General features: G+C 40.1%; 1 protein-coding gene across 1 annotated transcript in view; it reads right to left on the bottom strand.

Annotated features, from left to right (window-relative positions):
• The window catches only part of FAT4 (FAT atypical cadherin 4), a 150,281-nt gene that overhangs the window by 62,412 nt on the left and 74,793 nt on the right, over positions 1–13,076 (bottom strand). Inside the window, exons 2-4 of the mRNA XM_049815189.1 lie at positions 9,516–9,647; positions 5,175–5,436; positions 2,274–2,624 (exon numbers count right to left, since the gene is read on the bottom strand). Coding sequence (XP_049671146.1) covers positions 2,274–2,624; positions 5,175–5,436; positions 9,516–9,647 — 745 coding nt within the window. The remainder of the gene's footprint in view (positions 1–2,273; positions 2,625–5,174; positions 5,437–9,515; positions 9,648–13,076) is intronic.

Raw genomic sequence — 13,076 nt, 5'->3', positions numbered from 1 at the left:
GCAGGGTCTAACTGGGAAATCCCACTGGTTTTTGCCTGGAGGAATATCTTGCTATACTTTTTAACAAATAGACAAGCGTGTGCTTTGCCCTGAGATTTTTCCTGTTAATTTGATGTGGAAAAAATTAAAATCTGAATCTCGGAATGGATGTGTTTAAGCAAACTGAGTTCTTTACTGCTCTAACTAAGAGCAGTAGCTGATAGTTACTATGCATCTGTATAAGAAACTGTCCAAGCTGAGATAAACAGCTACTGTTTCCCAAGGAGTGTGTCGAACAAGAAAATGAAAATGGGAGCAGTTTCACTATCACCACGGTTTTGTCTTTTATCAGTGTTTATCCTAAAACAACTGGCATACCTCATTATAAAACAATGTCTTTTCGGAGCTCCTTCAAATTATGGGATCATATAACATACATAATCAAGGAAATTACACTTGTGTGCATTGAGTGCGTTATCTGTGAACCACATGCAGAGAAGTATAGTACTAGCTATTTCTGTACTCTAGATAAATATAAGATGACACAGGATAACAAGTTTGGGCTTGAAACAGAAACACCAGTATATCATAACATTTGCTGAAGTTACAGTCCTATGGGGGAACTCAACCTGGCATGCTCTTGGAATGAAATTTCTGCCCTATTAATTTTAAATCCAGCCTGTTAGAAAAGTAAGTGTGACAGAAAATATAAAAGGCAAGATATCTGACTTCTCATTGCATTGCTCCTCAAATACTCAGTTGCTTCCTTGATAATTGAGTGCATGATGAATGTAAAATGATACATCAGTGCTATGACATAGTTCATGTCCACTGCGCACAGATGGAAATTAACGTATGAGGTGTGAGAGAAAAGGAAAACAGACCCATAATGGTTAAGTGAAATTAACTTCCAAAAAGATTTGAAACCAAGCATCGTACTCCTAACAGGAAAATAAGAGGAGATAGATTAGACAGAAACCCATTTATCTACAGGTCTGAGGGAATAGCCCCTTCCCTGGATATGCATGATGCAAGCACAAGTTCATCCTCCAACTTATGGTTAGTTTACATAAAATAAAAGCTTTAACAAGAGTGGTGAAAGAGATATTCATGCAATATCATCAAGTTATAATTTCTGACTTGTTGGCTTATCTTATGGAATCTCTTCTTGCTCACTTTCTCAGTTTGATCTCAAAACCAGTTGCACAATTTGTACCATGGAAAGTTCTATCCATCAACACAAAATTTATGTTCCCACAAAAATGTTTGAGTTCAACAGCTCAGCATTTCCTGAGGAAAAACTGTTTTACTGAATAATCTTCATCAGCTCAGTCATTTTACATGCATAAACTGGGATTCCTCGAAGCATGTAGGTACTTTGCGCTTGAAGCACACATTTCAGCGTAAGACATTTCTACAGGCTTTGCTGAGCCAGTGCCAAGTTGAGAGGAGACAAGGTTGCTTAACATGTCACAAAAATAACCTTCACCTGTAAAGTCACTATGAGTGTTATGCATCATTTTGTATCAAGTCACACTGACAAATGTCTGTGGACACTTAAGAAAATGCAGTATGCTATGCAATGATTTTTATGTATTTTATGGCCATATTCTGCAATTATTCTTGCTTGGACATAAACTGTATGGCAAAATGGTTAAGCAAGCTATAAAGATTGCATCTTTTACACTCCAGTACATCAACACCTTCTAGATGCCATAAATAAACCCAAGATTAAAGCTTATTTTAATGAGAATTTTTCCCATGATCTCTTTTAATCAGTTTTTTAACCTCCACTATCAATACCCTATAGATCACAATTCTCTTTAGGATCCACTTAGAAGTTACAGTACATTTGATTGCAGATGATGTCTCATATTGCCAGAACTTTATTTAGAATACATTATAAACTTTATGAAAAAAACAATCTGAAAGAACACTTAGGTCTAATTTAAATGTGCAACCTAAGCACCGGGGGAGAAATCAGTGTTCAACTGCTGTAACATGCTCTAGATAAAATACAGCTCTGCAACTCATTTCTGCAACAGCAGTTAAAAGCAGTATTTGACTGTATTTTTAATTTATCACAAATAAAAATAAGGAAGAAACCACCCACTTAAACCTAATGTGAAATATGTGAAAAATAACTTCTATTTACACAGCATGCAGTGAATTTAAGCATATGATGGCATCCTAGGGATAGCCCTAATTTGCCCTTTCTGCTAGGTCTTCTAATACGTTGCTAAGGCGAAATACGTACTTATCGTCAGAGGTACAGAATAAGAGGAAATGCCTACCATCATCCGCATCAGTGACGCTGAAGTTGAGAATAGCGGATCCTGGAGACAGGTTCTCCATCAAAGACGTGCTGTATGAGGTCGTGCTGAACACTGGCGGGTTATCGTTGATGTCCAATATATTGAAGTACACTCTGATGGTGGTAAATTGGCCTCCCCCATCTTCTGCGCGGACGGTAAGAATGTAATACTGCTGTGCTTCGTAGTCCAGCGCACGCGTCAGATTGAAGACTCCCGTAACAGGGTTCAGGAAGAAGATACCCTCTTCATCATCTTCACTTACGGTGTATGTGATTTCCCCGTTGATACCGGAGTCATCGTCAGTGGCTAGAATGGCTGCCACTAAGGAACCTACACAGCACGACAGGACAGCAAAATCAGTCACTTGCAAAAGGCAGCTCACTGGTGTGGTCAGAGCCAGCTCATCATCAAGCAGCTCTGTAGAATAAGAGGTATCCTCCGGTAGAAATTCAAGCCTCAATATTATATGACTAACTACTAGGATAGGTTTTTCAAAGCTAAAAGGAACACTATTCAGTATGTTTATTTTAAAGGGCTACTAAAAAACCCCAAGAAATGGCCAGGAATATTTGGTTTTATCTTTAAACGGGAACATGTCCAGATTAGATACCAACTGGGCAAAAATACCTTTTCTCCTGCTAGGTATTTTCTTTCTATGACTCAAAGGATGCTCTCCTCCCCGCAGACAAGTACGAGTTCTGCAACCTTCTAGATATTTCTTTCTAAGTGCCAAAACTGAAATGTCAGTACATACCAAATATCCCAGCTCTACTTTTTGAAAAAGTGCCTTCGCAGGATAACTGTGGTTAGAAAACTAGAAACCTTATAGGGGTCCGCTCTTCACTGTTTTCTGAAATTCAACTCCTTGTGAATTTGTGCCATTGTTTTCATTTCTGCATAGCTGTGTTCACACGACTGACCTATCTTACTAAAGTTTGGAAATTAAGTGTCACTTTTTAGTATTTTGAACACTAATTATAATTAAGATCAGCTCATTTCCAAGAAAATAAATCACCTAATTTCTTTTCCATGGAGCCAGATGAATTCCATGCATTGCAGCACAGTTAACTATTTTCAAGCAACGTGACAATGAAAATCAGAATGAAGAATAGGAAGCTACAACTTCCCTTAATCCATCTGAATATGCTGGTATCATTTACATCCATTTGATTACCTCACGCTTTAACATTTCTGATGGCACGTTAATTGGTGAAGAGGGCTGTCCCGAAGCTGGAGGGGATTATCAGCCCTCTGGCAAGTTTGCAGCACAGGAGGCTCAGGGAAGCTCAGCAGAGAGCCTTGCTGAGGCCCAGGGAAGGTACAATTCCCAATCTAAGCTGCCAGACTGCAAGGGGAATGCGGATTACTCTCTCGGATAGAAAGCAGAGCCCCGAAGGGGAAACCTCGCACTGCTTCACCTCTGGATGAGCCTGCCAGCTGCTCCGGGACTGCTGGAGAGCAGAATAGGAGAAGCTGCAGCATTTCAAGTACAAAATCAGCCTGTTTCTTCGTTTGGCATCCATCACTGGTGAGCTGGGTATAGGGCACAAATCTACACCCCATCAATGATTGAAGAGAGAAGCCTCATCTTAACGTGGAGGGAATTACGCTCCCTATTTCCAGAGTTATTCCTGCTAAAACAGACTGAGCCTCAGGACTCTGAGTGACAAGAGAGCAGACCATAGCTGGGGACTGGCAACCAAACCGCCCCATGCTACATAAATGCCTCAGTTACTTCCAGATCAGATTCCTGAGGCACAGCCGATTGCACTATAATCCTTTAGTGCAAAACACCACTGAATTTTGGGACTTTGACTGTGGGACAGAGTGCAAAAGTTGGAAGCACGGGGGTAATCTTGGTTGTCCCAACCTGAGCCTCCCATGCTTATAAGTCAAAGCCCTAATAAAAGCTTGAAAGCTATCACCATGTCATTTGCATCTCTTTTGTTTATTCATGTTTTAAAACAAGCTTCTTAGATGCTTAAGTTACTAATACTGGCAGATACTGCTTTTATATTAGCAGTCTGTATAAAATACTGGAAACTTTTTATTGCAAGTTATATTCATTTCTCATCTGGAGACATATAATATAGCACAGTTTTTGAAAACTTTTTTTTTGTCTAAATATTTTCTAGCTTATGACCTAACTTTTGAATGTCAAAACACTCTTGCATACGAAACAAGCTTTAAAAGAAGAAAACAGCAACTTTAGAGGTTGGTGATCATATTTAGGAACAAGAATTAACTATCTAAAGGTTAGCTTTTCTACAAAAACCTTGTCAAAAACAGAAGTCAAAGACAAGATCAAGGAAATATGATGTTAGGGTTAGGAACTCAGTGCATGCAGGGAATACTATTAAGGAATTGGTGTATTACTGGCTGCTCAACGGTCACCCATTTTGTGATCCTACACTTGATGAACTAAGTACTGTCACATTCACTGAAGATGGCTCACTAAATGAATCCTAGCATCACCATTACGTCTTCATGATAGGTTATACTGTTTGTATCCTGTAAGTTGTTCCTCCTCCTATTTTTTCGTTTGCTGTTTTTTAAGTAGTCGCACTCAGAGGCTTCCATTGGGATACAGGCGTAATTCCTATTCTGCATCTAGGATTTATCTGAGTGGCAACCATTTCTCTACTTCCCATTGAAAAGAAATTTGACCTCACTAGTGATACAGGTTTCCTAGCAAGCAGACTTTCAGTATGATGTGATTCCCTCCATTTCTCCACCCCATCCGATAGATGCCTTCAGCACCTTCTGTCTTCTGGCCAAGTCAGACAAGTCTGCTGTTCACCCCCATCCCCCCCGTGCCAAGTCCCTGTGCATTGACAAAAAGAAAAATATCAGTCAATTTTAGGGCCATTTCCTATTTACCTGGAGTGGCATCTTCCGGGACGTCGAAGGAATACACTGGCTTGGAGAATTTGGGGATATGGTCATTAACATCGCTAACTGTGATGTTTATTCTCATGTCTGAGGACTGCAGGCCGTCATCAGCACGAACCAGCAAGGAGTACTTGGAGCGGCGCTCCCGGTCCAGGCGCTTGGTGGCTATCAGGTCTCCTGACTCGGGGTCAATGTGGAAGCTATCATCTGCACCGCTGATAATAGTGTATGTGACGAGGGCATTGGCTCCCTAAGTAAAAACAGAAGTGGTCAAATCAAGTTATTTGCCAGGAAAACCACATCATAATTTTCAGTAAGACAAGAATTGTTCCAGTAACTGCACTTGGCGAATATTTTTCAGACCAGTTTCCTTTAATAAACAGCCTTCCTGCCCAGTCCCTGCTTCAGTCCCCCAGTAAAGATGCATACGCACACAGTTTTTATTTATGAGTCGTGAAATGACGAGATTACCCAGATACTTTTTGCTCCGCTGTTCATAAAAGGATTGCATCCAGTCAATACCATAAAGCTCTGATACTGGTTTTAATTTCAAGCCAGCATCACTGAGCAGTGTTAACATCTTCCCTCTTAACAGGGATCAGTGTTTATTCTTCTCGTTTTATGTTCAAAGGTTAAATTAAATTCCTGCCAGTGGGATTGGCTCTGCCTTTCTCACTCTCTGGAGGTGGGATGGAGGGAGGAGGAGAGGGAGGGATGCAAGGAGGGATGACCAGGGGCAGCCACGTGGCTGCTCCACCAGCCAGCATGCACAGCAGGAGCTGCAGCTCCCAGTCAGGGGAAACACAAGGGAGCTGTGCTTGCCCCTCAAAGGCCAGTTTTGACATGGAAATACATTTACCCCTGTAAATAAACAGCCCTGAAGTGACAAATCATGTGTCGTTAAAATCACAGTTCTGATCTCTTGGGTTGTGCTGGAAATCAAATGCATTTGCTTTTGGATCAAAGTAACTCATTTGTCCTTGGAAAAAAATTATTCATATGGACTTTAAGCATTTTGGTTAAAAGGAAAATTAAGGAAAAGTAATGTTACATAGAAAAAAATTATTGGGTTTGTTGTTGGTTTTTTTTTTCCCTTAAAGGTTGAAATTAAAACTTAGGGGAAAAAAAATGGAAACTTCCATTCACAAGATATTGACACAGTGCATTTTGCCTCAGCCCTGCCCTGTCACAAACACTAAGAAAAGTCACTTGCATCTCATCTGTATCATTGATTATTAACAAGAAAATTGATCTGCCTTATAGGTCCTAGTTCTGAGGAGTACTGAGGTTTCCTAGAAAAAAGGATGCTACCTGAGCTCTTTTTTCATCCACCTCCTGGGGATGGGTTGTGCAGTGTGATGCTGCAGCCAGAGGGTGGTCCAGGGGATATAAGTAGCTGGCTAGAGCACTCAGCACCACCTTGGGTGACATTTTCCCCAAAAGCCAGTACTCAGCTCTAAATTTTGCTTCTTAGCAGACTGACATTTGCTTTAAGGGAAGACAGAAAGAGATCTAAGATCCTGCGGTCACGTCCTTCTTTTTCCAAGACAGGTTTAAGGGCACTGAAGGTTTGGTAACCTCCAGCATCAGATACATGTACCTATACCCCACATGCTGACTATGCCTGGCAATGTGTTTTGCTGGGCGAGCAGATATTTACCATGCCCTCCCCTGGTGCCATGCCAGAGCTTAGTTTTCACAGCTGAAACCTGCCACTGGCACGCGACTGGCACTTCTGCGGTGAACAACAGATCAAAGAGATCAGGGAGAAAGAAATTCTACAGCTGTTTCAAACACTCTTGCCTAAAAAAGCAAATTAACAGAAATAAACATCCACTCGTATTTGTGAAATAAGAGACAAGCGTTTGTTACCTGACCTTACGAGTGCCTCATGCCAAACTTTTTCTCTGGGGTTTTGTTTCAAAGAGTCAGACTGAGCTAACTGATAAAATGAAATTTAGAAAGAAAACAAGATTTTACATGTGCCCAGCCCTGAAGAACTGCATGCAGTGCTTCAGCGTACATAGCATCTGTGTGCTCAGGTGTACCTGGGGAACGTCACATGCCTTCCTCCAATTGTGTGGCTTAGCAAAAACATCTGATGAGAGTTCACAATTTCAGAGGTGACCACATTCTTCTGTGCTTGTTTGACTAGCCAGCCTCCTCCTAACCAAGCACAGCTAAAACTGCAGCTATGTGTGATACTGATTTAGTCAAACTTTATGTGAGTTAGGTGAGAAAGAAACCAAAATACAGGTATGTAGAACCTCTTAAAAACCTCTACAGAAATTTCCCTTTGACAACTGAATTTAAAAAGTTGCCAAGTGCTAGAAGCTGTTGTAATTGTCAAAGCCTTTTGCACCACTTAGCACCTAGAGAATGTCTTCACATCTCCTCTCAGATCTCTACAATGTCCTCATTATGACAGACAAGGGTTTGAAATTTGCTGCCTTCCTACTAGCATTTTAAAATATTTGTAAGAGGCGTTCTCGTACACCACTCAGCCATGAGTTTTAAGGGTTCTGTCCCTTACCCTTTTGAAGCTAAAACTTTGCTTCTGAAAGCATCTGTGCAGGTAGCAAAGGCAGCATGCCATTTTATTGAGCTGCCTATATGGGTTGCATGTGCAAAGAAAGAAGTCAGAAAAGTGTAATGTTGCAGGAATATTATATAAAAAACAAGGAGCATTCGCTGTGCCCTCAACTTCAAAGGGAGCGGGTGGGTGGGGGAGAAGGTAAGTATCTCGACCCGAAACTGCACATGGCTAAAAAAACCTTCGACTCTTTGTAAAGGGTTTGAGTTACAAATGTTCTGGTAGGGAAACTGAAATCATCCCCTTTTATAAAAAGATTAACTGATTTCTGTCTAAGGTAACAAATCAATTCCCACTGGATGGAGTGCTTCAGAATGGATAACAGATTAGGTGTAGTTTAGGAATGGTCAAAAAGAGGCTGGAGCACAATATATAGCTAAAATCTTAGATACCTGTTTGCCATATCACAGCAGAGAGTGTTAGTTCAATATTTACTTCTTCCTAATCTGAAGAAAACAGCTGGAATTTTTATTACAGATATGCACCTTTCCAAAATCCTATTTTTTGTCTGTATGTCAGGCTGCTACCAGAAAATAAAAGTAAGAACAAAAAGTTCATAATCACATTCGTACCATTCCTGGGGGTGTTCCAGTCATTCCCTCCGCAGTAGTAAGATTAAGTACATCAATTAACAATCACAGGATGACTAACCAAGCCAACACAAAAAAGGCCAGAAATAAAATTCTCTTGAGGAGGTTGAGTTACCTTATTATTTGAATGCAAGAATGGCTCGTTGCTGTCAAGTGTAACCCTATATTTTAATGACAACACAAACTTCTTTGAATGCTCATATTGACTTTTTAGGCCTTTCCCCAGTGGAAAGAATCAGTTCAGGTGAATGAAACAATATGGTTAACATTCTCATAACTTACTTCCAAAAGAAATGAATACGTCAAATTATACGTGGATATATTTGCCTGAGACATACAATAAGACTGCAATACCCCTCACTAAGCCGACTCGCCAACTGCTTAACATCAGTTGCTCAAAGGCTTTTGCTAGTTTCTTAACAGCTCCTTAGTTGCAGCGTCCTCACAGTAATGAATCTAAGCGGGCAAAACCATTTTGCAAACAGGTTCACATACAGAGCACGTATTTTAGCATTATTTTTCTTCCCCTCTTTTTCGTGAAATAAAACCATCTTTCAGAAAGGATAATACTGATATTAAGTAGTTCTAGTCAAAGGGCAAGCAGGCATTATCAAAAGTTTTCTTGTTCTCCAAGGCTTGTCTCACATTAATTTTACTGCACACCTTGAAATTGGGCTCAACTATAACATCTCTGCTTCAAAGTTAGTTTAAATCTCAAGCTGTGGTATTAAACTGAATGTCAATAAATCTTTATCACAAGCTGGGCCGTCCAGCTACCTTCGCCAAGTCATCAGGTATGGTGTATGATAAGACTGATAATAACAAGACCCTCTAAAACCAAAATATGGGGCTTATTTTGCCATTAGTGGAACCACTCATTAAGAGATGTCAGGAAAACATTAACTCATTATATAAAATCCAGTGAGCAGCCTTCAAGTAATAGAGTATTTGTCTCACTTGCTCATATGTTTGCCTCTTTGTGACTCCATGGTACTGAACACAGTTTTGTGAATGGGCCAAATGCAGTTTAAAGCATGACCGTGACGACTCCCAAGGTCAAGCTCTTATGAAGGGAACAGATAAAAACACATATTTCCAGAACAGCATTTTTAGTACAGATATTCAAATACAAAACCATGCTCCTACCTCATCAGCATCCATAGCTGTCAGCTGCAATATTTTCGATCCATCTCCTATATTCTCTTCTACGGTCAGATCAAGCATATCTGTGGGGAATACTGGTGGGTTGTCATTGATATCCTGAAGTGTTATTTCCACCTGTAAAAAGCAGCAATAAGAAAAAGTTGTGTGAGCACTGTGAGTTAGACGCTGATTGGACCTGAATGTTACAAATCACATAATTTTGAGAGAAATCAGGTAAATTGTTCTTAATCACATGAATTAGAACATTCCCAAATCACACCAACAGCAGGAAAAGCCCCTCCGGATATTAAAATTCCACATTGTTATAAAATACTCATAGGAAAGCCTCTAACATAAATAAAGTTAATTTGACTTGTTGATAGCAGCTGATTTTAAATGGTCCTAGCCCAGTTTATATTGGAAAAGATCCACTGATAGACTGTCACTGTAATCCTCAAAGTCGGCCCCTGGAGGATAGCTGCCAAGTCCCGGGGCAGGAGATCATTCAACCATTAAACGCTGCCTGACATAAAGATGAGGTGGTGTAAAATTCTCTCTGAAATGTTTATATATTGGCAACTCTCCGTTCTGAGGGAGGAAAAAACACCCTTGCACTTTATATAAAAAAAAAAAAAAATAAAATCTGTTTCTCTCTCTCCCAAAGCTCTCCTCTAATTGCAAACATAAATGTTACTTTTGAAGCACCCACCAGCATCTACTCTCCTTGCCTACGCACACCTAAACAAATGTTCTTTTCACATGCGGTATTTGTATGATCTTCCAAGTAGTAATGATAGTTCCTGAAAGGTTGTTGTGTGTTCTTTATTCCTAGTTTTTCATAAGCAAGATTGCTGCCCTGCTGATGTTAATTCAAAAAGCTGCAGAGCTCCGTTTTCCCTTGTTGCCGGGTATGGTGTGTAATATTCCAAAAAAGAAAGAAAGAAAGAGAAAACACAGCTGTTTTACATTTATAATAGAAAAGAAGGCTTGTTTTGAACCCAAAATATTAAACGGCCACCAGACTCTGAAGACTCAACTAATGAGAAAACTGAGTAGCTGAAGGAAGTCTGCCTTTATTGCTCAAGAAATAGAAAAAGGTAGATAGGGTTGTTGCACAGGAAGGGAGGCAAAGGTATGGATGACTTAAGGAAGATACCTAGACTGACAGACAAAATATAATTTATACTACAGTACCTGCCATGCCACTATCCACAAGGGATCTCCTCACACTTAGTTGAAAATACATGGGTTAGGCTCCTCTGGATATAACCAATGCAGACATTTCTAGTGATCTCAAGTCTATGATTTCTACTATTTCTAGTCACCTGCCATAATATTTTCTTTTTTTCATTCTGTTTTCATACAGACCACCATTTGCCAAGCCATTCTGCCTTGATCACCAGGACAATCCCAAAAGCTAAGCACTTTAGTGATAGAGGCTTGGCAGTCCCTGCAGGACAACGGAGTCACCTGGGCTCACTTGCTGCATCTTTCCCCCAGCTCTCAGTGGCTGCACCCTAGGGTCATCGGTCCTCTGTGGGCTTCCTGAGACCACATCCTGAAGGATGCTCCATCCTTCTGTCCTCCCAAAGGCAACTATTTCAGAAAACCTAACATTTCCACCAGTGCTAGACTTCATGATGGAACAGATTTGGTGTGTTGTGCTACTTTCCTTCATAAAAGACCCTGAAAATATAAATTGCTGTAGACACGTAAAGAGTCTGAGAGTATATTTGATCCTAACACACCATCTCTTCTGCCGCAGAGGACATTTCAATGCAGAGAAGGCTGCAAGGAGCTCAGCTGCTTCCCTGATAAGCATTTTTCCTCCAACAGGATTTCTTCCGACGGTGGAGAGATCTAGACCATTGTGAGCATTATGGCTACATTGGTCTCTGGTCAGTATATATGCCATACAGGGAGACCCCTTCCACCTGGGGATCTAAGCCATCCTCACTTACCTCAGCTTTTTTCTTTTTTTCTTTTTTTTTTTTTTTTTTCCCCAGTTTGTGTTTGGTATTTATGCCCACGGTAGCTTACTGTTACTGTCAGCCTGCCAGAACTTTTCCACAGCATCAGAGAGAACCGAAGTGTCTTTAAAACCAGGAAACATTACATTAATATAATAGATATATGTGCTGGAAGTGCAGACAAAACACTGGTCCTATAGGCCCTGCATGGCCTTTTAGAGAAGGCCATTATTTATTTATACCATATTTAATTCCTTTGACCATTCACAAATGGTACATAAAACACTTCATGGCCTGAGACAGATTAAACCAGGAGGTTTTATCATCAAATTTAAATCCCTGACAACAGAAGCACAAGAAGTGCTGACCAGAGCATCACAAGGAATGATTCGACAACTAACCAACCAGACACAAACTTTCAGAGAATAAAACAGCCCATGTTGGTTTTCAGGGAGACTGCTGCATCTGGGCGACAATTAATCACAGAAATGGGAGAGATGCAGCAGAAATGACAGACAAAGGATTTTGCCAGCTATCCCTGCCAAGCAGGTCCAGCCCCCTGAACCAGCACAGCAAACTTATGCTTTTCTGCTCAAAGCATAGCATTTCCCCAGATATGGTTTCAAGGTAAAGCAGCTGCACAGCTCTGCAATTTATTTATTCATACCATATATGTCACGCACAGCTAATGTTTCATCTGCAGGTGACATTTCACCACCAGAACCTTTTTTCATGATGAGAGATTGCCCTTTGTAGAAATCCTATGAAAAATACATGACAACTTGTGGGGTTTTGGGTTAGGACCTGTGCATTGCCTACAGCTTGCATAATGTAAAAGAGTCAGAATCCAAGAATACAGATGGCTAAGGTTTGTGAGAAAAAATAAATTAATTATAAAGTCAGATTCCGGAGAACTGGAAAACAATTAGAAGAATAATAGATGAAGTAATTTTATCCTGAAAAATCAGCTCACAGGTAAACAAAGAAACTGTTTTTTATACTGAAGACATGCTTTAGGTGGTGGAAAAATAAGAAATTCTCCAATAAGAAAGAGAAATTTTTAGAAAGATACCATAATATTTCTAAAGATCGTTTACACCATGATTTACTATTTATCCACAGGGCTTAGATAATGCATATTGCTTCATAATTCACTGTTGGCTAAGTCTAATTAGCATCCCTGCATCAAGCAATTTTTTTCACTTCTGCTATAAGTTATTTATTACTTCAGCTTACACACAGTACTGCAAACCTAAGGAATAAGATCCTGGGAAGTGCACATTTGCAGAAATTTCACTCAAGTAATACATCTCGGAGAAAGACTTGAGAAAAATCTTCACATTTGCCCCAAAACAAGAGAGCCTGTGAAGTTTTATGCCAAAGGCCTTATTTAAGAAAGTATACATCCTGAGCGAGTTCAGGTGTAAATTCCATGTCCAGTCTTCTATTCAGGAGTTCAGAAATTAATTTCACTTTGAAATTATTTCAGAAGTTCCGACCCCAAGCAGAAGCTTCTAGGACAACCACAACCACAAAGTCTTTCATTGCCTCAGGGCACTGGAAGATTTCAGCATGTCTTATCACAGCTTTACTG

The sequence above is a fragment of the Accipiter gentilis genome, chromosome 12, assembly GCF_929443795.1.
Source record: "Accipiter gentilis chromosome 12, bAccGen1.1, whole genome shotgun sequence".
NCBI classification, from domain to species: domain Eukaryota; kingdom Metazoa; phylum Chordata; class Aves; order Accipitriformes; family Accipitridae; genus Astur; species Astur gentilis.
The sequence above is the reverse complement of the archived record's forward strand: the minus strand, read 5'-3'. Positions and strand labels throughout refer to the sequence as shown.